Here is a 26,625-nt window from a genome sequence, read left to right on the forward strand (position 1 = left end):
AGGCAATTCCTTGTTATCAAATTACTGGGAATGGGATCTCAAAAAGAACTGGTTTTTGATTCCCATCCCCACTAATGAGACAGGAAAATGGATGGATGCATCAATGCATGGGGTGCGGCTATTGATCAGTGGGCGGACAGCCAGGAAGATTATGATCAAGTTCCGCAAAAGATGATTTGATCACAAGGAATGAAGCGATTTCAAGAGGGTGCCTAATAAGGAAATGACTTCGCCTGATAGAATCATTCCATGCCATCCATACCCCCTCAAAAAATATGAACATTTTAACCAAGTGGATTTGGATTTTAATGAAACTTGTACAGTACTTGTTGATAGTGATGGCACAGCACTACGTTACAAATTTTAGGTCAATTGGAGCAGCGGTTTGGGAGCTACGGCCCGCCAAATGTGGACATTTATGGCAAGTTGTTGTTGGAAAGGGATTTCAACAAGGATTGCAAATCTGCATTCATTTAGAAGATGGGTGCACACTTTAATAACGTGACCTTATGACCTATAATTTGACCTTGTGGATCATGTGACCTTGGCATTTTTAAAAATTAAGTCTAACGGCTCACATGTTCTTGAAAACATAACATTTTCAGAGATTCCATTTTATTTTGTCAAGCAAAGGTGTCAAAAGTATCCATATCCTTGATATCAATGACAATTCAACTTTATATTTTTACTATTATATCCTCGGCGGCCCGGTAGTCCAGTGGTTAGCACGTCGGGTTCGATTCCAGCTCCGGCCTCCCTGTGTGGAGTTTGCATGTTCTCCCCGGGCCTGCGTGGGTTTTCTCCGGGTGCTCCGGTTTTCTCCCACAGTCCAAAAACATGCGTGGCAGGCTGATTGAACACTCTAAATTGTCCCTAGGTGTGAGTGTGAGCGTGGATGGTTGTTCGTCTCTGTGTGCCCTGCGATTGGCTGGCAACCGATTCAGGGTGTCCCCCGCCTGCTGCCCGGAGACAGCTGGGATTGGCTCCAGCACCCCCGGCGACCCTAGTGAGGATCAAGCGGTTCGGAGGATGAATGAATATTATATACTCAACACTATCAAACAAATAGATGTTTCATTTAAATCAAAATCTTGGTTTGACTCAACTCTGTGTTTTGGCATGGAACGGCCCAATAGCTGCATTGCAAAGAACACAGAAATCAGGAAGGGGGCAAATATTTTTAGCACAGTCCTGTAATTCCAAAATTGCAATTTTACCAGGAAAAAATATCCAAATTATACATGGAAAACTATAGATTACTACATAATCTCATGAGGGGAAAATATACAAGAAATGTTATCCATAAAGGTTTAAGAATTTTACGATTTGAAGTGATTCAATTCAAATTGTTAATTGTCTATGAAAATGAAAGTTGCATCTAAAAAATATTTATTACCACTTTAAAAAAATTAACGTGTTGAATTTAAGTTAAACACAACTGAACTGCACTTGTACGGTGATTAATTCTCATACTACTAGATGGAGCCCACGTTCCACTTGTGGTCCTCGCACCACACTTTGAGAATCACTGACCTAAGTCATTTTTAAACATTTTCAGCAAACAGAAAAAAAAAAAAATCAACAAACAGGAAGACTCCACTTCGGGTGATTCAATCTCTGTGGATCACCATGACCCGGATGACTGAGGTTTGACACAGACATAAAGAAACAGCCATTTTTAAAAATTACTTTTTCTTTTTTTTGGCAGGTCAATTGGTATTTTTCATTTTCGTTGTAATTGCAAGTTACATCGATTGTGGTATCATCCATCTCCACAACACAGGAAACATCTGATGGGGAAACAAACGTATGCACGCCCCCATTTTGTTTTGGTATGCGACTAAATTTATCAGCCTCATGTGAAATGTTTGTCTCCCCGCTGTGACGCCTGCTCTACATTCCACATCAAGGGATGCTTTGGTCGCCGAGGAGCGCGCACAAATGTGTGTGTGAATTTGAGGAAGGGGGTCGTGCAGCTCTGATGGTGGCCGCCTGAGCCAATCAGCCGGCTCGCGTTGCCTCTCCTGATTCTTAATTGGCCGCCGCTCTATGAGTGAGTGTGCCGCTTTTTCGTGCTGCTCAGTGGGGATGAGACAGGAGACTGACGAGGACCATCTGCATCCGAGAAATCCATTGTGAAAATAGACTGCTCAGTGTGTGCTTGTTCAGAACACAGCGTCCGGGGGGGTGCTTTGGTCGAGGCGCGGCTCCTCCTCGATTGTCTTTGTATCAGTTCTGCTGGGTGACAAACAGATGGACAAGATGAACCACAGCTCAGCTGAAGCGGAGACTGAAACCATAGAACCACTGCGATACCTCAGGTAGGCACCCCCCACTCATGAAATGTCAATCATGCAGGTTGAATGGGATGCAAATTTGAACTTCAGTTCAGTGTGGATGATGATGATGACGATGATGATGATCACACCATACTCCACCTCCAATTTTGTTGAAATCAGAAAAATGCGAAAGACAATCGCATGAGAGTATCTTGATCCCCCCCCCCCCCCCCCCCCCCTCCCGGAAGAATAAAAAGTGATAATCCATGGATAAGGTCCAAATGTCATGAGGAAAAAGTTATATTTTTATGAGTCAATCTATCTGAGCCAAGTGAAATTTGAATTTTTTTCTCACATAATCTGACTTTACCTGTAAGCAAGCTGATGTTATTCTTGGAAAATTACTTTATTTATTTTTTTTGAAAAAAGAAAAAAAACACATTCCTAAAAGATTTGGTGCTCATACATATCCCTTTACCTTTTATTCTAAAAAACAAATGTAAGACGGCCACTTATATATTTTTTTAAGAGAGACAATTTGCAAAGATATATTTTTTCCTCATAAAATTACTTTTTTTTTGTGAGAAAAATGGATTTGGGGGGAAAAAAACCTTGACAATTGTTAGATTGCACACATAACTTCTGGAGTGAGACACTTCTCATTAGAATACAACTTTCTTGTCCAATATGACTTCTCATAACATAACTTGAGAAAAATGCAATTTCTCAAATATTCTGGAAAAAAATGCAACCACGGCATTCTCATAACATCCCCTGGCCCCTCCCCCTCAGAAAATATGAATTTGAAGTTGTAATATCACTTGAACAAAATCTGATTCAACTCTTTCATGCACCCTGTAACCTGATAACATAAGCTGTCCACTTTAGTAGCCGCTGTCCCTGAAAGGGTTAAGAAGGAAAAGTCCCATTGAAACAAAAGCACTTTCCCAAGCTGAGATTCTTTCATTTTCCATAATTTGACTTCATTCTTGAAAACAATCCATCACTGCAATTCCATTGAAATGGAAGCATGAACAATTATTCACTCTGGTGTGCGGTTGTGTGCGTACGTACGGTACCCTTGTGCGACGACATTCCTGCTTGTAATGAATTCACATTTAAAATATTCATGTCATTAGCACGTGGCTCATAAATCATTTCCAAATGATGCATTTATATTCATGAAGCGTGATGGGGAAGGTGGGACATAGGCCAAATGTTGGCTGTGGCGCCGCGCACGACTGAAATGTACGATCATTTTGTCATGACGACACGGAATTGAATTTTGGCTCGCTCGATATTTAATCTTTATTGGTCGTTTGAGATCAACGTGGTGTTTGACCGCCTGACATTTTTGTCAGGGGTTTCTCATTCTTCCAGGTCACAATTTGCATCTGAGGCTACTTGGCTCTTCTGGGGCTTGTTTTTTCTTTTTTTTTAAGCTAGAAAGCTCTTGATTGTGACTAACATCTTGTGCCACGATGCTTGAAATAGAGAGATTCAAAGATGAGAAAAAGCACGAGGCCTTTTGGAATTAACGTATTTTGCCTCGGAACTTGACTACACGAGTGAAGTGACCGAAAAGTACTTGGAGGATGGGTCGTACGAATTCTAAAAAAAGCCACCCCCCAAATTTTCTTTACTTTAATAAATTCTGTGCAGCCCTACTACTCTAAACGCAGCATTTTGATTAAGATTGTGTTTGTGGAATATGAGTTGTGCAGTAAAATCCACCCGTTTTTGGCCATCTCATGGGGCGGCCATTTTGCTATGAGCTGTCCATTAAAAATGACATCATCTTTGCTCAGGACTCAGGTAACGGCCAATCACGGCCCAGCTTCAGTAAAACACCTGAGCCGTGACCGCTCGTTAACAGAGCCCTGAACAACTGTGATGCCACTTTCGGACAACTGAAAATGACAAAATGGCCGCCCCCTGAGATGGTTAAAAGACGGTGGATTTTGATGGTTCACTCATATTCCACAAACGCAATATGAACCAGAATGCCGTGTTTAGACTAGTGGAGGCGCGGAGAAGATACTCCTGTGGAGAAAATTTGGGGCGTGACTTCCCCTTTAAGGATATGGCGGCATAAAGGTCAGGAGATTTGACTTTAAAAAGACACTTGTCACAATTTTTGCCCCATTTTACGTAAATTTGTTCTAATCTGACTTTAATGGAGGTAGAGAATTATGGACAAACCGTGCCCGGGAGCAAATCCAGCCTCTCCGTCTTGCCGACTGTGCCTATAAATAAAAATGGCCTGGCTGTCACACAGCCAAATGCAGCTGCCAGCATTCGAACGGTGATGGGCAGTGCACCGCCTGAGGAATAACAACAAGTTTTCGTGACGCGCCAGTGTCCCGAAGCACCACCGGTTCAGACGGCTTGACAAAGTGCCACTGCGGCAGGTGAGATGGCTTGTTGGGGGCTCACGTTTGCCAAGGTAGAGGCCGGCAGAGAACGTTCATCATCACGTCAGAGTACAATTAGTCTCAAATAATGGCCATACTTCTCGTCACCAATCATCTGTATCAAACGCTACCACCGCTGAGAATATCGCACATCCATCCACTTTCTATAGCGCTTGTCCTCAATCCGGTCGGGGTGAGCTGGAGCCTGTCCTAGCTGACTTTTTAAGTGAGAAGATCCAATTTTCAATTTGCAAAGGCTTCATTTTGGGGTGTGGAAATATTATATAGAGTCAAGATAATTTCAATGCTTCAGAAGTGTAGTTTAAAAGTTGCAGTGAGAACTGGATCGGATGATTGATGATTTAATGATTTACATTTTACGCCACACTTGTATAATGTCGTGAACACAAGTCAAAGTTAAAACTCATTGAAGTAGATCATTAAACAGTCTTGCATATTCATTCATCAGTCACTTTTAGTGTAAGCCTAACCTAGACGACCAAAACATTTATCCATCGTACATCTGATATTATTTTAATACAGATCAATTTAAGATTGTGTTTGTTTAAAAAAAATACATGGAAAGAGGACCTTGAAAAATAACTGTATATTGAAATTAATTAATTGCAATGCTGAAGATATATATATATATATATAAATTTTGGGGGGGGGGGGGATCATTCAGCCCAACTGATGAGCTATTTTTAGAACAGGTCTGACAATGTGCCGTTGTTGTTTTGGGTTTTTTTGCCAAAAGTCACCTGAAAAAGGCTCCAGCTCACCCACAGCACAAATGAGCCCACAATGGATGGATCAATTGTCCGAGTACACACAGGAAGACATTTAGGTTTGAAGTGGCCATTTTAGGATCATTTTGGTCATTTCCATTTTTTAAAAAATCCTATTGCCACCAAATCACAGAACGAGACAGCTGAGTGATGGCCAACCCCCATGGGCAGAACTATATATACTCAATAGCTCCAGTCCCGACACTCCGACTTTCCTTTACTGTACTTCCTTATCCAGCATTAAATATAAATGAACAGAAGAAAAGAAAAACTGCGCCATGCGGTGCTCTCGATGCAAAGTTACCTACCATCTTCCCCCATCATGATTTCACTCAAAAGAAGCCGAGATAAACATCCCTGCATAATGCAAGCCAGCACCCAATGCCACATTCTACAAAAGCGAACGCTAATCCTATTTTAGCTCTGCATAAAAACGGTTTCAGAGAAGACCGAAAAGGTTGCACCCATTCGGCAGGCTGAAATGTCACACGGAATTTGCTTCCTTTGTCTCACTTAAAGAGACCACCCACTCTAGAAGAAAGAGGGTCTCTCCACACTGGCCTGCGTACCACCTCGCGCATGTTTGCATCTCAGAGTGGAGGGTCAATGCTTTCTCTCCTCCTTTACAGAGCTCATTTCCACATAAATACCCCCACAAAACATGAAATGTTCGAGAGCCGACACAATGTTTTTTTTCTTTTCTTCCGGACTGGATACTAAAAGGACACAAGGGCGTCCCCCATTTTTTTTTTTCGAGCACATCAGGTTTTTGAGAAGTTGCATTTATAAAGCTTACGCAATAGGGAGTTTACCACGGGTTATATCATTCACCTGTTGCTGAACTGAAAAGCTCAGATATAATCAGATTTCTTTCAATATATTTAACTTGGAGTTTGCGAACAGCTGGGACAAATCTTGTCGTTCTAACTGCAAATTAGTGAGGTGTGAGTGAGGCATTGGTTTTTGGCTTCGGTGGGCAAATCTTTGCAACGATTGATTTCTGAATTCATTTTAGAGTGACTGCGCCGTTCCGTGCTTGGCTTGGCGACAAGTCCAGAGCGTACCCTGCCAATTGCCTCTGATCAACTGGGATAGGCTCCACATTAGCCGCCACCCCGAGGACAAGCACGACACAAAAGTGAAAGAACTCTGTTGTTCCGATTTGATGACGCTAAATCCCATCCGAGAACCCCGATGCTTAATTACGAATGATAAGAGGCTTGTGTCTTTCGGTGTGCTGGCAGGATTTTCTTTTGTTAATGAGTTATTTGTATGCGTGTTTTGGTTTAGCAAGGGGCAGGAGGGGGAAATCAATCCTATCGACTGAAGAAAATTGATCTTGAGCTGAGCCTTTGCGGGGTGGCGAGCGTGTTAAATGAGCGCAGGTTGCCCGATATCATGCATCTCTCACACACACACACACACACACACACACACACACACACACACACACACACACACACACACACGTTTGTTGCCTTTTTTGTTGATCAGACATGTCTGAGCCGACACGGGTTTGAATGCAGGACCTCCCAGCTGTGCTCATCGCCGCAGTGAATGTCGTTTCTCCCGTAAATGCTCATTTCTGAAATGCTATTTCGTTTTATGTGCAAATCCTCTTTGTGGCTTCTTAAGCCGGTGGGCGTCCTGCCAGCAGTGGTCAAGGCTCTTCTGATGTAGGTGACAGGAAAGAGAGAGACATTTTCTTAGCATGACACAATAATACTAATACTGCGTGGGAGCTCTCTTTGTTGGAGCAAGACTTTTTAGACAATATAACTTTGATTAACGCAAAGAATCCCCAAGATTTGTCTTTAGACCAGGGGTCGGCAACCCAAAATGTTGAAAGAGCCATATTGGACCACAAAGTCCAAATATGTCAAGAGCCGCAAAAAATGAAGAGCCTTATATAAGCCTTACAATGAAGGCAACACTTGCTGTATGTATCTATATGAGCTACATTAGCCTACGATCAAAATCACTAAGTTGGCTACAAATACACAATGAGCCTCCATGATTAAATGCATCCTGTCCTGCTAATAGAATCGTGTGTCGCAGGCTATGACGCACATCCTCATTGACAGAAATGTTGAATTTTAACATATATTCTACACATTTTTACAGCATTGGAAAACGTTAAGAATGTTTGTGTCATGTTTGTCCTCCTACAGAAACCATATTATAAAAAGTATATATTTCCCTCCTCCATCTTTTTCAATTTTCAAACCTTTTTTTAAAAAAAAGCTCCAGGGAGCCACTAGGGCGGCGCTAAAGAGCCGCATGCAGCTCTGGAGCCGCGGGTTGTCGACCCCCGCTTTAGACTGACGGGAAGGTAGCACACAATGCAGCCGACAAGGTCTTCTGACGAACATGGCAGCTGCTGTCACTCTTGTACTAAATCTCGAGCGCCTTGATCAAAACATTTTTTTCGTTACCTGGAACAAAATAACCTTTAACAAGCCGCATGCTGCTTCAGCAAATCGAACGACAAGCGCAACATTTTCTCATGTCACATGTAGCATCCTGTTTTTGCCCGCCCTGGTGAATTTCCCATGACGTCTCTACAGTGGTGTGAAGTTTGTTGCTGTGCGAAAGTGCACACGGGCGATGCAACGTTCCGTCTTTGCAAGGTTGTGTGGAAAAGCCACAGGCAGATGAATTTCGTATTTTCTGTCACGACACAGATACGTCCATTTTGCAGGATCTCTGTGTGAAAGAGGCTTTGCTTGCGTATGTCATCAGGTATTGCGAGACCAACTGCCTTGTTTCCTGTGAGTCAGTGCCACCGGGCAGGTTTTGGCAATTCCTGGTAATTGGCTCGGTTGTCTGGTTCAAATGAATCCCCTTTGGGGGGACCAGGATCCGTTTCTGTTTGTGCTTCATGCCTGTTGTGCAAATGTCTTTTGTGTAGCTCTCCGCCCACCCCACCAAACCCAAGTTAGCTGGCAGTACCTCATACATTTAGTAATTAAAGTTTCCAAGAACAACGGGTGCGAAGCTATTAAATTAGCTGAGCTGGTGATATAGCAACGGTGGCTGTCGTATGACATTCCACATTACGAATGACTTCCTCCAAATTGAGCTATTTGCTTCACAGTTCAGACTACCTCAGATGAGGTCTCTTTTTTTTTTCCAGCCGATCCAGCAACTCTAATGAGGCAGTCGGAGGGAGTGCCTTGGAATTTTTTGCTTCTTGGATGTGTTGATGGGCGGTTGCTAAGGCCCTCCCCTCGCCCCCATCTGGTCTGAAAGCCGACAGGTTAATAGTGACGCTGAGGAGGTGTAGACTGACAAAGAGCCTATTTGGCCAAAGGCCTGCTCAGGAATTGAGACGGAAGTAGAAGAAAGAGGCTGGTTGAAAATAACGCTTTCAGCCTGTGGGCCACGGCCCGCCACAGCATTTGATCCCACTCTAAAACGAATAATGCCAAATAAAGCCGGAAATCATTGAACCCATGGAGGCTCATAATATAAAATAGAGTGGATGTGTAACAATCTGGGCATTGACATGTGGGTACATCATCTGGAGACATGGTGAAGCAGCATGTCGTTGCCTCGTTCCAAGACAGAATACAGTACACAAGCTGCTGTCACACATGGACTGAACATGATGGATCCTGCCTTCAGTGAGGACAATACAATCAAGAAACACATTTTCATCCATTTTATGGTAATTCGATCCTTTCTACCACCCACTCCGTTTGATATTCAAGTTTGTAGCTACATTGTCATCATTATAGTATAATGAGTCCCAAGGTTTGTCTGCACCTTAATTCACAGTGGTATTTTAATTTAAAAAAATATATATTGTTGGAGAACGCATAAATTGCAAAAATACATTTCTTCCATCCTTCATTGATGTGCCACTGCCCTGCTCTAACGATTCATAAATCAAGAGGCTTCCATGGCGCTTAAGTTTTAATTCAATTGAGAGTAAAAAAAACTTTAGCATGTGCGCACACACACACCGGACACACTAGACACACAGACTGCTGCTATTGACTTAAAAATAACCACCACAATATTTCGATTGCTCCATTTTTATAATGAGGACACCTTCTCCGCTGTTGCCATAGCAACCGCAGATTACCTGTTTTGCTGCCTTATAATATAGGTGGGCTGGATACCTCATCTTGCTGTTAATGTTCATTTTGGAGTTAAATCAACTATAATAGTTTGTTGAAGTATTGTTCACGTGAGTGTTGACGGGGTAACTAAATTATTACAAAACATTATTTATCACACATGACAATTTGATATTTCGGTAAGCATTTTAGCAAGGATTGTGAGTACATTTTGTTCAACTCTAGAAAAAACGGTCAAAAGGACCTCAAGAGTTTTCTTATGTCGATTTTGTTATTCACCGATTGTTACACTATTATTATGTCTAGTCTTTGGTGTCTACTATTGATCATATCCCATTGTGTGGTATCAGATCTAATCTCCTCCTACTCGAATAAAATTATACACACATCATTTGCTTTTCATTTTATGAAATCAAAATGCGCAGTATATGTGAACATTTCATTGTATCATATACAGTCCAATCATCATATATATCAGGGGTCCCCAACCGCCGGGCCACTGACCGGTACCGGTCCTAGGAGCATTTGGTACCGGGCCGCACAATAAGAACTTCGTATTCCGTCGTATTTATTTTGGAATACGAAAGATATTTTATTTTGAAGAATTACCGGATTCTTCGTTACATCCGGCTGTGTCACGTGACACACGTCAAACCACGCTTCTCCGTCACGTGACTGATTACACTAAAAACAAAACACCAGAGCTTGCTAAATGAGTAAAATAAACTGCTGGAGATCGCAAATGACGGCGGCCTCAAAAGTACGTTCGAGACAACAACTCTGCCGGTGTTCTGGATTCAAGTTATGGCTGAACACTCTGAGATCGCCACAATAGCACTGTTGCCATTTCCGACATGCTACCTGTGTGAGGCGGGGGTTCGTGCACCAACGGCGACTAAAACAAAATGACGAAGTAGACTCGACATGAAGCACACACTTCAGGTGTCATTGTCTCCCATTACCCCGAGATGGGACCGTCAGCTTGCAGAAAATCAAGCTCGGCGCTTGCACTGATTCAGCATTGTGGTGAGTTGAGATTTTCATGCACTTTGAATTTGTGTTGTATCGTATTTTGAAGGCATTAAGACCGTAGCGATCAGAGTGTTGCGGCCAAATTGGACGCTCCTCGTGTTTATCTCGAAAACCCCTCAGTGTTCATGCAGCTCTTAGCATATTATTTTGTAGTATTTATCCGCCACACCTTAAATGCCGGTCCGTGAAAATATTGTCTGACATAAACCGGTCCGTGGGGCAAAAAAAGGGGGGACCCCTGATATATATTATTACGTACTCTCTCTCATTGCATTCACAGCGAGGGTCATCTAATTGTACTGCGTTGTTCTGATGTCCTCACATCATTCTAATCATATCTCAACTCATTGCTTGGTAAGGTATTTCATTTCATTTGATCTGGATTGACCTCCTATCATTGCCATATCATTGTATGGTACCATGGTACCATGCAGGGCAGGAGGGTTTTAATTTGCATTCTCATCCATCTGCATTGCTAGCTCAAGGTATTGTAATTTTCTCATTTGTTATCATCTTGCATCATTAAATCCCAAATCATTTGAATACGATGCACCATATTTTATTAGATGAGCTCTCATAAGACAATATCAGATGAAAATGATACAATAAAATGAGAAAAGCACAATGCGAGTGTAACACACAGACGAAATGTCTGTTTATTGCATGTCATTCCCCCGGCAATGAAGCGAGATGGGAACCATACGATGAGATGACGACCGCATTTCGCGCATGAGCACTCCTCTCATCTTGTCTCTTCTCATCATATTATTCTCCTCTAACCTCATCTCAAACATGTCAGGTCAGCATTTCACATCAAAGGTTTCACCCTCAGTACCTGTGAAGAAAATCTTGATCGTCGTCAGCAACAGCGCCACAGGTGCCATCTGCCAACCATATGTTGTGCACACGCACACACATTCATGCGGTCAAGCCAATACTGTATACTGGTAGCTAGGAAAGGTCACCAACATATAGCCAACCCGCCACATATGAGCCTATTCTAAAACATGAGTTCAAAGGAACTACTTCCTGAAATAATTGAACCCACAAATGTTCATTTAATATAATGTCTTGTCAACTCAAATTAATTTATATCGCCCTAAGTCACAGAAAAGTATCAAAGGGCTTCACATGTCCACAGTTGTCAGATATGAATGACATCCCCTGATCCTAACCCCTAGAGCAGAGGTCCCCAACCCCCGGGCCGCGGACCGGTACTGGACCGTAGGCCATTTGGTACCGGGCCACACAAAAAGAATAAATAACTTACATAATTTCCGTTTTATTCATTTCGGAATTAGTTTTATTTTGAAAAAGGACCAGATTCTCTGTTACATCTGTCCACAGTATGTCCAAGGTTTGTCTTTTCGTATTGTTCGGCGCAGTGGAAATTGCAAGGGTAAATCTCTTTCTTCCTCCCTTTATGTGTCATTGCCGAGCAACAGCGATATATATATATATATATATATATATATATACTGTATACATTACACACGCACACACACACCTACGGACCTCTGTCAAACAGAAAATCCCTCAGCTGGAATAAAAACCTATGCATTAAAATTTCGACTTCGATATTACATTGACGATTGATTCATAACAAACTAAAGTATGTGTGTGTGTATATATACTGTATATATATATTTTTTTTTTACACACTTTAGAGGCTTACGTACAAACACACATAGTCACTCCAATACAGCTGGGAAAGGTTGGCCGCATGCCGGTTTCAATGCAGTCTCTTGTGGTTCTACTTACTGCTGTGCTCATCAATTATAGACAACCTGTATATTGTGTGTCTGTTTACAATTGATGGTTTGTTAATCTCAACTCGGCTTTACACGATCAGGATTTGGGAGACGATCAGTGATCAGCAAGTTAAATTACAAAAAATAAATAAAATAAAAAAAAGTAACCAATCACCAATCCGATCAGAAGATAGACCAATCCATCCAAGCTGGTAAAAAAAACAAAAAACATTTTTACGATGCAGTCGACCCTGGCTGTTCGCGTGGGATTCGGACCAGACCCATAATCTGGCAAATTCACTTATATTTGAAGCCCATTGAAATGGATTGGAAAAAAATATATATGATTAAACTCTAAAAATTCTCAAAATGCTTATAAATGATCAATACATGGAAAATGGGGAGTGGCGGAAATACGACACTTTTTTTTCCGTCTCTCTGCATGTTCTGATGAAATCAACGGGTCGTTTTATTGCTTGACCTTTTTATTAAAAACTTCGGACAGCAAAATCATACACAGGTAGAAAAAAATCATAACTTGCGCGAACAATTAGCTCCTCTTTGACATACAGAGTTCCGAGAACAGCCAAAATATATCACATTAGCATAATTCCTTGACACCAATTACTACTTCCCCATTGACGGGATCTTGTATCATCAGAAACAGCAGAAAAAACAAGAATAATGTCAGGGAGTTTTTCGGTGACCAGTTCTGGATAAATGCCACCAGGTACATTTTTGAATAGCGAACTGCAAATTGTCAGATGTTCTTCATATATTTAGCAGTAGCGATAAATAAGTTAGCACAACATATGTCACTGGCTTCGTCATTTGAGGGTGGTTTTTCAAAATCATAGGATTTGTAAACTCTTTCTTTGTAACGGTAACGTACTCTGAGTTTGAAATGATCATAAAGTGTTTGAGGATATTTACGATTCAAGCATTTTAGTTGTGAGTTATTATGGGCCCTTGGTCCCTAACCAACCCGAATAGCGATGGTATTAGCGATGGATTATTATGACTGAAAGCTTTTATACTGTACAAATGAGCTGCATTATTTTCTCTTCATTTTGGATATTACTGCTGCTACTTTAGAGATTACAAATTGCCTTTTTCTGCAAGGACGTGGAACTTTTTAATTACAGCCGGCACTTGTGTCGACCGCAGCCGCTGGGCGCCTGATGTCTTCCCGATTCCAATTAGCCACAGGAAGAAGGTTTCTGCGGCCCGTGCGCAATTACGTTGGCGAAAGCTGTAGTTAACGCCGCTGATGACTTTTCAGAGGCAAGAATGGCAATGATTGTTATGAGCCTTCTTCCTTCTTCCATATGAACGGCCGTGATAAGAGCAGACGGCTTGTGTCATTGCCCTCTTTCATAATCATTCCACTTCACCGTCTGTTTAATCGTCAGCTCTCAGAACCTCGTGCGTTTATGGGAAATAATTGGAATGCTTTCAGTCTTTGGTCATCCATCCATAGTGCTTAATCCTCAGCAGGGGTCACGCGTGACCTGGAGCCAATCCCCAGATGAGTTTAGACTGGTCGCCAGCCAATGGCAGGGCACATATAGACAAACCACCACTCCCACCTGTGAATAATTTAAATATTTCAATAAACCTAACACGCATGGCCACATAAGCATGGGAAAGGGAGAACTTTTTTATTTTAAATAAAACATTATACTGTATATTAACTCATTCAATCCTAGACATTTTCACTGGAGCAACCCCCTCAATTCCAGCGTTTTACTGGATCTTGACGGATTTTGCAAGGCCCACAGAATATTTGGTTCTAATGCTATATAAACATGGAGCCTACCAAAAGAAACTCTCTTCTTTCAGCAGAAAAAAACATTGTTTCTATCTTTTTCCATTCTTCAGCAATTTTGAAAAAAAAATCATGGAAATGCCGATTCCTGGGCAAAAAACTGAGAAAAAGAGTTTTTTGTAAAAGCATGCATTTCAAGCACGTGAGGCACCACTGCCACCTACTGGTCGCTTAAATTTTTTTTCTTTTTTTTACATGATTTACAATGCAAACGGCTTATTCTCATTCCCAGATTGCATCAGACCCTCCTCCTCTCTGACACAAAAAAAGACTTAGACGTACAAGTACATCCTTGGTAGGCGGGGCCTAATTTTAAAAAGACGTACAAGTATGTCTTGTGCAATGAAAGAGTTTTAACAGTGTATTATAATACAATCCACCCATCCATTTTCCGATCCGCTTTATCCTCACAAGGATTGCGGAGCGTGTTGGAGCCTATCCCAGCTGTCTTCGGGCAGTAGGCGGGGGACACCCTGAACCGGTTGCCAGCCAATCACAGGGCACTCAGAGATGAAACAACCATTCACACTTACACTCACAGGGACAATTTAGAGCGTTCCATTAATTTGCCATGCATGTTTTGGAATGTGGGAGAAAACCGAAGTACCCGGAGAAAACCCACATAGGCACAGGAAGCACATGCAAACTCCACACAGGGTGGCTGGAGCCAGAATCGAACCTTGCACCTCGACGTGCTAACCACAGGATCAATGGACCGATCTAATACAATACAAGAAAATGCTGAAACTATGAAAGTCAAATTTGGATACAATATACAGTATATTACGACACTGAACAAAAATATAAATATTTTAAATATCTATAAAAATGCACCATTTTTCTAGAATAATTTCATGTGAGCACTTTTTCTTTGCCAAGATCGTCCACCCAGCTCACAGGTGTGTTACGATCTGGGTTTTATGCTGCCGATTCCAATTCCTAGTTGGCTGCAGGTACGACCAGTGGGCAATCGTTTTTTTTTTGTGATTGGCAATAAAGGGCATCGATCGACATGCAGATCGCATACTTTTCCACGGAAATTGGCCCACCATGATCAGTGGCCGATCGATCAGAGCACCACTAATCATCTGAAATGTTCTTGGTGTGGAGTCAGTCTTATTTGATCTCATTGCGTTCCAAAGTACCTGAATTGCATTCAGATCATGTACAAGTCGGCTTAGAATGCTTTGCTTGCATTTTAATTAACTTGGTCGACGGCCTTTATTGCACTCGCGTCTCATTTCTTCGAACGAGCGACATCTGACTGCCGTTGCTATCGGTGATGCAGAACAAATGTTAAAACTCGGACTCTTAAAGCCAGGTAGTGAATCAAATTGATATAGAAGAAGCGGGAAGATAGCCGCGGAAATGTAAATCAGCTCCAATTCAATATGCGCAGCCAGTAATTCAGGACTGTTGGGCCGGAAGCCAGCTGACTGTGTGTCTCTCATGGAGCTAAATTAGGCAACAACAAAAAAAATAAAAAACCTACAGCACTGCAATAATAAGCCATTTTGTCTGATCACCTCGCAAACATTCAGTCAAACCTGAACATTTTTATTTTTGTAAAGGCTATTGTTTTTGTTTTTAATTTTGCGTGCATGTTATGTGATTGCTGATTTGACAGCATACACAAATAAGATGAGTGACATGCAAACTTGGAGAATCTGGCTCAGGCTGACTTGAATGATTGTCGCGGAACAAATCATGGCTCGTATTCGCTGCCCGCAAATCAATCAATCCATTGCTGCGGTCTAAGTGAATCCTAAGTTGCTGATTCGATAAAGCGCCAGCGAGCAGCATGAAGAAACTCACGCTGGGCACCTCGATTGCGACCGTATGGAGGCGCATGGGCTCCTCCCCCGCCGCCCACTAGGCCAGCTGAGTCTACTGCTGTGCCACCTGATCCTCACGCCGGTCGTCACATTATTGGAGGCTGCTGAGCTTCTGATGGACGATTCACAGATTTGTTATTTTTTTAATCTGACCACATTGTGCCACAACATGCCGAGCAGCAAGCGCTCAGCCACGCCGACGGTTCGTCTGTGACGTGTGTCAATGACGTGGCGTTTATCTTTAATAGCTGTCTCCATGATAGTGACGTCATCGAGGAACGATGGTCGCATTTTTCCACCAAGACGCTAACTTTTCCCGCCTCGCTTCTCGGTCAATCTCCTCGTTTCGATTTTGGATGTTTGACGCTTAGTCAGTATTAAGCTTCATTGTAAGAATATACCAGGAAGAAAAATAAGATTTGTCTTGCTCCTTACATATGAAAAAAAAAAAAGGTGTGAGTGTTCCATTAAAAGCGGCACACACACGTCGCCGCACAATCAATCCAATTAAGTGAAGTGAGTCATCTCTGCGGGTGTTTTGTGTCTTTTTGCCGGATAGAGTGGCTGCGACGACAGATAGATAACGGCAGCGGAGTGTGAACACGGTGGAGTGTAAAGACAGGAAATGGGAGTACTAACTGAGCAAGGTTTCACGGCCAGTTGTGTCTGATCAAAGCAAAACATCCCCAGTTGATACATTTCATGAAGTTCATTCTTATTACCGCATCCAGGCCGGTTGGTGAATAGATGTACAGTATTGATAATGCTACGGAAATCCGAATCAAACACAATTTAACATTTTGTGACGATTTTTCATCTTAATAGGTACTCAAAAAAGTATGATTGGAGGTGACCGCGATGTATGAAATTGCACAGTTGAGTGGGAGAACCACTGTGGTCAAAACAGACAAGCACGAAATAGTTTTAGAATGTAGAAGCCACAGGTGGCTGGCTGTCAGTGGTCATATTCGGTAAATATTTTTTTTTTCCTCTAGTGGATTGTCCTGTGTTAAAAGGTACCGATGTGGAACGGGAAGTTGAAGTTCACCCTTGGCCGTGAAATATGGGGGGCTTCTGACATAGGTTCATGAATGCCTGTGAGGCACACTGTCGTTTTGCGGCCCCTCATCACTGTGAAACTTTATGAACGCCGAATCCCTTTGTCATCAGGGAAACAATTTGTTATTTTATGATCAAAGGGATTTTGTACACCTGAGACTCACCGCCAACACTCCTTTTTGCGTTGAAAGCAATTTTTGATCGGCTGCTTCAAGCTTTGCGCACTGACTCGAACGTACATGAGTAATGATTGCGTCTAAATACAGCGAGGGCAACACTATCGGACCTAATGAGCGGTGTGATTTTATTCCTCACGCTCGCTGATCAGAGAATAGCCTTGAGCCTTCACGAGGAGGATCGACTTGGTTACCCACTGGTGGGCCTGGAGGAGCTGAAGGTTGCACTGACATGAACTCTGGTAGAATGGATGCAATAAGCAACCTCGTACAGCGGCTGAGGAGAGACGCAAACAGTTCTGGGGCAATTTTGAAATGTGTTTTTCGACCGCAAATCATCCAAATTGTATTATCTGAGTGCACTGCGATTGGCTCAGCCGATCAGCCCAAGGTGTACCCCCGCCTTAACCCAAAGGCAGCTGTAATGGGCTCCAGCTCATCCAGATCCCTAATGAGGACATGCACAATAGAAGATGGATGGATCATTGATTCCCCAAACACTGCGCCGCTAAAAACTCACTTACACGTCGTCGTTTAGAATCTGATGATCGAAAAACGCGAAGTGAAAACTCGTTTTAGCGTTGTGTCTTTTCCGTCGCATCGGGTGGGCGTTGCGTGTATTTAAGCTCCCGCGGCATTACACCTCCATCCGGGTTACGGGTAGTGGAATTTCCGCTTACGCAACTTCCGGTAACACGTAATATCGTAATCAAAATGTTAATGCATAGGATTTTATTCCGGGTGAAGGATATTCCTTTCCATAGAATTCCGGGGATGGGAATATTTACTGTATCTCTAATATACTGCCCTCCGGTGGTCTAAGTGCACATCAGAATTAGCAGGACAATGACCAGTGAATTGAAGCATCACAACGTAGCAAAATCAGATGCATTCTGTACATTCTCTTCAGTTATGACATCACTGTATGTTTTTATAAAGTTCAACATTATAAACGACCATTTTTAAAAAATCAAAACACACACTGCCAATGTTTTATTTTATTTTATTTTTTTTTTAAATGATGGAGGCTGTAATGAATGAATGGCATTTCCATGCCTTCCAAAAAGTGTTTTGAGTTACGTGCGTGGTCAAAGGATAAATCAGCTCGTATCCCAAGGCACTACTGAATACTGAACAGAACTGGTGGATGACAGACCAAAAAGGTGCCTGCGCTTCTGTGTGCAGAATGCGCATGTAAAAATGATGCCCTCCGGAGACAGCAAAGGGATTCTTCGTCTTTGCCTCTCTCACTTTTAATCAAATGTGAGCATTGTTATCAGGATGAACACAGGATTCTTTGTCGGTTTCTTTTACATTCGAGTCTGGTTCTTGGTCTGCCAGAGTTTATTTTAATCCGACTCCTTATCGCTGCAGCCACCCAACGCTGGAAAGGTGGAAATTAAGTGGAGTGAGATGGTTGGGGGGGGTTGATGCACAGCTATTTCACTCTCACAGCGTGAGTGAAAAACGGCAGCTCTTATTTGCCTCTTATATGTTGTCGACTCTCCACATAGGGAACATGACTGCCATTGCCAAATACGGCTGCTATAAAATGTCTGTAAGCTTTCTGGGGCGCTCTCGCTGTATCCCTTTGACCGTGCTTTGTTCAGCAGGTGTTGCTGGATCTTTCTGGTTCATGTGGCTGACCGTACTGCATTTGCCCCGCCCCCACGGGAACCATTTTATAGTTTCAGTTCCATGTAAGAGTAAGGCAAACACATTCATTAAAAGCTGCTTGGGATCACAGTTGAGCAGTGCTTACAATGATGGCGACATGGCGAGCGTCCCCAAGGAGGGGCGCATTGACTGCACCATGGGGGAAAAAAAATCAACTCTACCCCTGGGGTGGAGATGCAACAGGAGCTCGTAATCAGGGTACATTGCAACAAGGACAAGGCAAATATATCGTAATCATAGACATAGTAGAATCGTGTTTTTTTTTTTTAAACAAATACAACAAAAATAAAGCATACCAGACTGAGATGTCTTTTTTTTTTTAATGAAACATAAAGTTTGTCTGGGCTAGTGCCTTGAGGCATTGTCCATAATTGGTGTCTGAGAAAAATAACGGCCTTCAACATTGTGCTGCTCCCTGGCGGCAACACACTCAAAAGGACACACTTTGACTTGAACCGAAAAACACGGTGGAAAGTTGGCTGCAAATTGTGCATCTCACTATTTTCTTGGAGGGTCATTACTTGCGGGGACCGCCGTGACTAAATTAAACTCAAGATTAATTTTTGGAGCAAAAGGAAGACCCTTCACTCCCGAAGACCAGTGACTATGAAATTACAGACGGTGAGATTCTGATTATTAAACACTTAAATGTGTGCCGATCGCTCCAGACAATCTTGTCAGTAACGATTTTCCTCTGGTCAACCAATAGAGGGCGCAAGAATGCTGATGTGATGTGGGCTGGCCATGTGAGGGCAGTTTGAAATCTTATTGGTTAAAGAAACACCCCCAAATGCTAATATAGTTTTGATTACAGTACATCAGACAGCACTCCTGGGCAGATTAGATTGACATGGCAGCACAAAGAGGCTGAAATCTGATTGGACAAAAAAGAAAAAAAATGACAACAACAACATCCACAACCACGTGGACAAATACATTGCTGGGATTAAATTAATACAATTTAATCAAACAAATACTTTTTTTAATTATTATTTTTTTTACTGCAAATGGAGTTTGGTGCTTTCCACAGTGCCGAGGCCAGCAGAGAAGCCCTCGATGGCCCTCCTTAACCCACCTCTGGCTCTCATTTGCTATTTCCGCAACTCATATTTCGACAGTAAGACACCACAAACTTTCCTACGACCTTTAGAATGATTGGATTTTGTACGCAAACTTTATGACCCTCAAGGGGCGCAGTAGTCGAAGAAGTCGACGTGGTTTTGGTCTCCTTGGAGCCTGTGGGTTGAAGTGATCTTTGTTAAAGAGCAACTTGTCTCAGTCGCTCAGGAAACATCCCTGAGGTGAGCTGTGGGTGACAGCTGGCGCCGTTTCATTGGCTCAGGTAAATGCCATGAGCCCCACTTGGATACACTAGCTTGCTTACACACACACACACACACACACACACACACACACACACACACACACACACACACACACACACACACACACACACACACACCCCGACACAGCTGTGCCTTAAAGGAAACTAAAGCAAGGCAAACAAGATTAGCATCAGCACCAGAGTCACCAGGGAGTCAAGTGGCGCAGAATGTGTGCACTACTTTCGACAGATTTACACACACGGCAACACATCAAACGAACTCGAGTTCACCTCATAACAATGGCAAAAACAGACTAACAGTTTAACAGAATGCAATGGGGAGGGACTATGTGTGTGTCAACAAAAGAATGAAATATTCAGAGATTTCCCCCAGGCGTGAGTGTGACAGCATTAGGTACGCCGAATGATATCCAATTCAAAAGCATGTCAAAAATCCTGCCTTCACAGAGATACATTTCGATGCTACGTTTTGAGTGACTTGAGTTCGAGACTTTTTTTTCCCTGGATATTTTACTGATTTAGCAGTTGACAAGTTACTAACAGCATGTGTATGGAGTGTTATGAGTACCATGTGGATCATCATTTACAGTACGTGTCTGTTTCTGAAAATGTGTCTGTGAGTAAGCTGTTCTGCCGTTCCACAAAACATTGGGCTAATTGACACAATAACCGCTCCCACACTGACAGAGACCCTGGAATCCAGTTGTTGTTTTGCACTGAATCTATATCACTCTTCAGTCAAATCTGCTGACATATTAAAGACGAAAAGTAAAAAGAGCTGCATTGAGTTTTGTTGAGTGCAGGGATCAGTGCTAGCTAACAGTGTTAGCTAACTATTGACGAGCAGCACATAGAGTTGTACCTCTATTTAAGAACGTCCCTTCATACGAAATTTTCAAGTTACAAAACGTCTCAAAAGAAACATATTGCCTCTTGTTACGAAATACATTTCTAGATACGAAAGGTAAAAAATACAGTATGGTCTGTGTCTCAGAGCTCCGAGTTTCCCGAATGCAACATACTGATAGCTGCTCTGCCATTGGCTATGACCTGGCATCTTCCTGGCATCCCATTGGCTAAGAGGGACTTCTACCGTATGTTTCTATGTGTGTAGATAGATAAATAAATGCATCGTCCTTGTCATTCGCCCCTCAGGCCATGAGGTGTTAGTGAATCACTTAGAAAAAGTGTTCACCAGTCGAGCGATCGCTCACTATGCTAATGGTTGCCTTGGACATTTTTGAAAAATTGTTAAAAGCCGACAAAAGCAAACGTCCTTGGATCAGTTCTTTACAAAACGCCAGGCAAAAACCACTTCTGAGAGAGAACATGGACTAAAGAAGGCAAAACATGATGAGGACGCAGTTAAAAATTAAATGATCATCACTTTTATTCTTTGTTTCTTACATAATGCACAACTCTCATTTATTGTGCAATGATTTAACTGTAACATGTATTTGTGACATAATTTGATGCATTTTGATGCTTGAGGAAACATTTATGTCTGAATTTTGGGGGTTCTTGGAATGAATTAGAGCTTTTACATCGAAAACGCGTCTCTACTTATATTTTCTAGTTAAGACATTTCTTCCAAAACCAATTAATTTCCGAAGTAGAGGTACCACTGTACTTGAGTACTCGCTGAATTTGTCAACGCAGCCGGGGGGGGGGGGGGGGGGGGGCTATTTGTGCATCTATGTACTGTACATACTCACAGTGTAGTGTATGGAGTGTTTCCTCCTTGATTAAAAATGTTGGGAAAAAAAATCATATTCTCAATCACCCCAGCAGTTAATGAAGTGGGGTGTTCAGTGGCTCACTTGCATGAGACAAAGTTGCCCTCTCAAAAAGACTCATTTCATCAAGAAAAGAAATAACGATGTGCAAGGCATGACATCATTTTGTATCCTTTGGGATTTTTTAAAATCAATATATTTCCTCGTGTGACAAAAATGAGCATTGCCTCCGTAAAAGGCTGGAAGAACATTTGTCTCCAAATCATTGTTTTCCTAATGAAAGTGTTTCATCTGTGGTATAAAAGAAAGAGAAAAATCTCATTTAGCCGCCGCATTATTTCTTCTGATGGTTTCCTCCAATCCTCCAAGGCATCAATTAAGACCCCCAGCTGGGGAATCCACGACGTTTCATTTACAAGGAGGTGCAGTGCTAACATCGACCACTAGATGGGTGTAGATTGAAGGGGATGCTGTCTACAGTGGTTAATAATTGAGGTCTAATGTCAAGAGTTGTGCACATAAAGATGAAAAGCCAAACACACACACACACACACACATGCACCCACACTCCCTCGCGCGTTTATGGTAATAGCAGCTCAATTTATCATGCTGTTGACATGCGGAGAGCAGCGTGGGCCCTTTATGACTTCGATGACATATTCAGTCACTCATACAGTGTAAATACTTGGCGCGCGGAAGCACGCGTTCACTTTATTACTCACTCACATGGTCTGTTTTTTCACGAGCAGACTTCCCAGAAGCTACTGACCGACAATAGACGGTAGCGACCAAACATGAATGCAGGCCAATCAGGGGCAGTTTTCATTAAGCCATAGGAAATTGTCCAATTTCACTTAATTCGTCCAAAAGTTATACGGTACAGAATCATTTCAGTTCATACTTTTTTTGGACATTTTTGTTTGCTGGAATGGCACAGGATTTTTTTTTTTTTAATTAATGAATGCAAATGGTTCCTGTGTTTAGCTGGCAACCAAATCTGAGTTTATTTGGACTCTCATCAAAGTCAGCTGGGATAGGCTGCAGCACAGCCATCCTCCATGTGAGATGCTGGTGCAAAAATATGCTTCCGGTCCCACTTGGGACCACCTCCAGGTTGAGTTACGCCCCATTACATAGTCAGGTTTGGTTGCATTCACCTTATGACTCCTGATTTTTTTTTTTGGAACAATTTTGGCATCCATGGCAATCACGAGCTATCGCATTTTTCCATCCCGTTGCTTCGCATTTTCACATGACCGTTTTTGTCCACGGTGGCCTGAAATGAAGCTGTCGTGCCTGCCAGGAAAACGGTACTGTAGAAGAAGAAACAATCAAGCATAGCGTCATGTAAAAGTATTGGTTTGGCGCCATCCTGTGGCATCTTTGTGCATTTGGTTGCGCACAAACAGCATATTCAATGAACTCATTGAATACCACCCCTTTTCACTGGAGCAACCCCCTCAATCCCTCACATTTTACTGAATTTCGACTGATTTGCAAGGCCCACAGAATTTTCTGTCCTATGGCTATATATACATGCAACCTGTCAAAAGAAAGGTGAGACTCTCTTCTTTCAGCAGAAAAAAAAGTTTGTTTCTATCTTTCTCCGTTCGTTGGCAATCAGCATTAGAAAACTGCTAAGTTTTATGCGAAAGGCCGATTTTCTGCAGAAATCCAGAGAAAATGAGCTTTTTGTAAAAGCATGCATTTCAAGCATCATTTCAAGTTTTACACTACTTTTTGCTTTTGTGGCAGCTCAAATACCTCAATAATGTGTTCCTCCTACAAAAGAACATTACAAATAATGTTTTTGTAGCAAAATAATTTATTTGCACACAACAAAACTATTGAACTATGAACAAAAGTGCAGCTGTGGAGAAGATGGTTTTTGGCTTCCATCCAGTTTGTCGATTCATCGATTCATCCCACCACGTCCAGATGCACGACCTATAAATTATAGAAACATAAAAAGTTGCAAATATATCTTGCTGCAGAGTGAGGTACAATTATTTTTATTTACCTTTCTTTCCACCACCAAAGCGAGGAGTCGTCATCTTTTGGCTTCTGGTTGGACAATCTGTAATGTATAGAAGTATGTACAATTACCACACTTTTATTTTTCCATTTTTTTTATTGTTGCTTTCCACTTACATTTCAACATCTCTCACACACACACACACATACATGCTCGCACACTGCTATTTACACAATTCATTCCACGTTGCTCAGCATCCAATTTGAAATGAAATGGAATATGAATTTAACACTAGTGGTTTTAGCAGAGCTGAGCGGACCAAATGTGTCCTGTTTTTTTTTTTTAAACCTATGGCGACATGCAAGTCAGCGCATATTTTCATCCACATCTACGAGACGCATCAACCGTACATAAATGATTAGTGTTACTGGCAACTTCATAGTATAGCGGGGAATGTAGCGGTACATAAAAGTGACTGAGGAGGCATAAGAAGTGATGAAGTTTTGAATGGGAACTTGCAAGCTAGTCAGCAGTTACCTCCTCGTCCCAGCGGCTCTGGCGAGGACTCTCAGCTGCTTTCCGTTATGTCCGAAGGCACATATTCGTCCGACATATCGGCATCCAAATCGCTCTCCAATTCATCGTTTTCGCCGTCGTCTTTACGAGACGATTCCAACGAATCGCTGACGTGTGCCCGGCGTCGGCCATGCGAAGCAATGCAGCCTCTTTGCCGTCATCGCTGGAAGTCGCCGGGGAGACGATTTGTGGGCGATGTGGGGCATCGGGAGGCACAAAATGCTCTGCCAAGCGATGATCGCTGACGTGGAGCAAGTTTATCTTCATCAGATGAACTCGAAACTCGGCGTGAGCTATGCGGGCTGCGTGTAGCACACCATGTTTGTGCAGGCCGACGTTCGTTTGACGGGTGCCGCTTTCGATTCGTGACCGAAGCGTCATTTTCTCTTCCACACAAACACCATCTCCTTGGTTGTTTTGTTTCGAGGACGCTTTTATACCGAAAAAAAAACATTTTTAGTTAGTTATTTCCTTTTCTCCATCGTTGCTAGTTGCTAATGTTCCAATCCACTATCCACATACGCCCCTCCTTCACTATACGCCCTTTCTACTACTTCTGCTGCGTGATCCTGGTTGATTTTTGCACCACTGCCACCCGATCGCCATTTTTTTGCTATAGAAGTTGCATCGGACTCTCTTGCACCCTCCCCCATGAAAACACGTGATTGACGTATTAATACGTCATGGGGAGGGAACGGCTATGCGCTAATTGACGTATTTATACGTCAAAGTGTGTAAATGAGTTAACAACATACTGCGTCCTGTTGTGTGTTGTAGTAAAGGCGAGGCGAGCGCCATCGAGACAGAACTCGTGCGGGACTACAGGTTTGGACAACAGCAGCTCATCGAGATCTGGGGACACGCCTGCGCGTTGGCCATCTCGAAGGTTTGCGCTTCATCATGTCTCAGCAGTGGACTGAAACATTTCATTCAACATCCAAGCTTACTCCTGAGTATTCAAGGAACAAAGTATGTCATAGAATTGTAGACAAAATGATTGGAATATCTTGGATTTGAATTTTGAAATGACGAAGGAATGGGTTTTAACACATCAGCTGATATATTGGAGTCACAAATGTCAAATGTAAACATTAGGCATACATTAGTAGTTTATATTTAGTTGGCTTTGCACTTTGCAAAGCCAACTAAATCATTTAAAAATCCAGCACCTTAAAGCTTGTCATGAGTGGCATGCCGCTTCTTATTGGGGAATTTGGCGGGAGAGGAGGGAGACTACGGTGATGTGTGAGATAGCTGATACAACAGAAGCTAAAAAACAAACAAAGCCTTGACGATCATGTGATCATGTTGTCGGAGTAGCAATTTCGATCAAAAATAATGTCTGTACCTTTTGAAAAGGATATCTTAATTAATTATCTTAATAGTAGTTTGGAAATGATTTATCTTGGTCTTATTTTTTTTCCCCAAAGCCTTTTTACGTCCACTTTATTTGACCAATAAAACCAATCAGTGCTGATCAATCTATGTGAAGCCATCATACATGTTTTTAGATGTCGTTAGGGCAGAATCTTCATATGATGCCATAAAAAAAAAAAATCAGTAGAGTTGTATGGGTTCTAGTTGACATTAACCTTTTCATGCACCCTGTCACCTGATAACACGACAAGCTGTCCACTGTAGTAACCGCTGTCCCTGAAAGGGTTAAATGGTGAAAAAGATTTGAAATTCATTTGAAATCACAAAAACCTGGCATTTGAACAAGGGGGTGTGTAGACTTTTATGCCCACTGTAAATGAAAGATGAAAAATGTCAAAGCAGCCATTGGCTCCTTCCAAGTCTGCACACCCCCAGTGGAGGTAATCATGAGCGTAGAAGACATGAGTGGCATGATCTGCCACAAGCCGAGACAGGAAGCGTGCGAGTCAAACCGCCGCATCTACTTCCCTACTTCATCCCGGTCCAGTGGCCAGGATTGCCAGCCTAGCCTGACTGAACAAACATAACCGGACCGCCGCCGCTGGCCGCGGCACGCCACCGCACGCATGACATCAGCGCTATTTTGAAGACAATTACAGTCAAAGGAGATGCTAGACGGTCCGATTTGGCCC

The 26,625-nt window shown here is 42.4% G+C and overlaps 1 protein-coding gene across 1 annotated transcript in view; it reads left to right on the top strand.

Moving 5' to 3' along the window:
• Positions 1 to 1,949: 1,949 nt before the first annotated feature.
• yjefn3 (YjeF N-terminal domain containing 3) overlaps positions 1,950 to 26,625 on the top strand; it is a 49,361-nt gene continuing 24,685 nt past the window's right edge. The window contains exons 1-2 of the mRNA XM_086115083.1: positions 1,950 to 2,321; positions 25,334 to 25,442. Of these exons, the coding sequence (XP_085971209.1) occupies positions 2,254 to 2,321; positions 25,334 to 25,442 (177 nt within the window). The 5' untranslated portion in view covers positions 1,950 to 2,253. The remainder of the gene's footprint in view (positions 2,322 to 25,333; positions 25,443 to 26,625) is intronic.

This window comes from Hippocampus guttulatus, chromosome 7 (assembly GCF_054856545.1).
Source record: "Hippocampus guttulatus isolate MCC_2025c chromosome 7, RoL_Hgut_1.0, whole genome shotgun sequence".
Classification (NCBI taxonomy): domain Eukaryota; kingdom Metazoa; phylum Chordata; class Actinopteri; order Syngnathiformes; family Syngnathidae; genus Hippocampus; species Hippocampus guttulatus.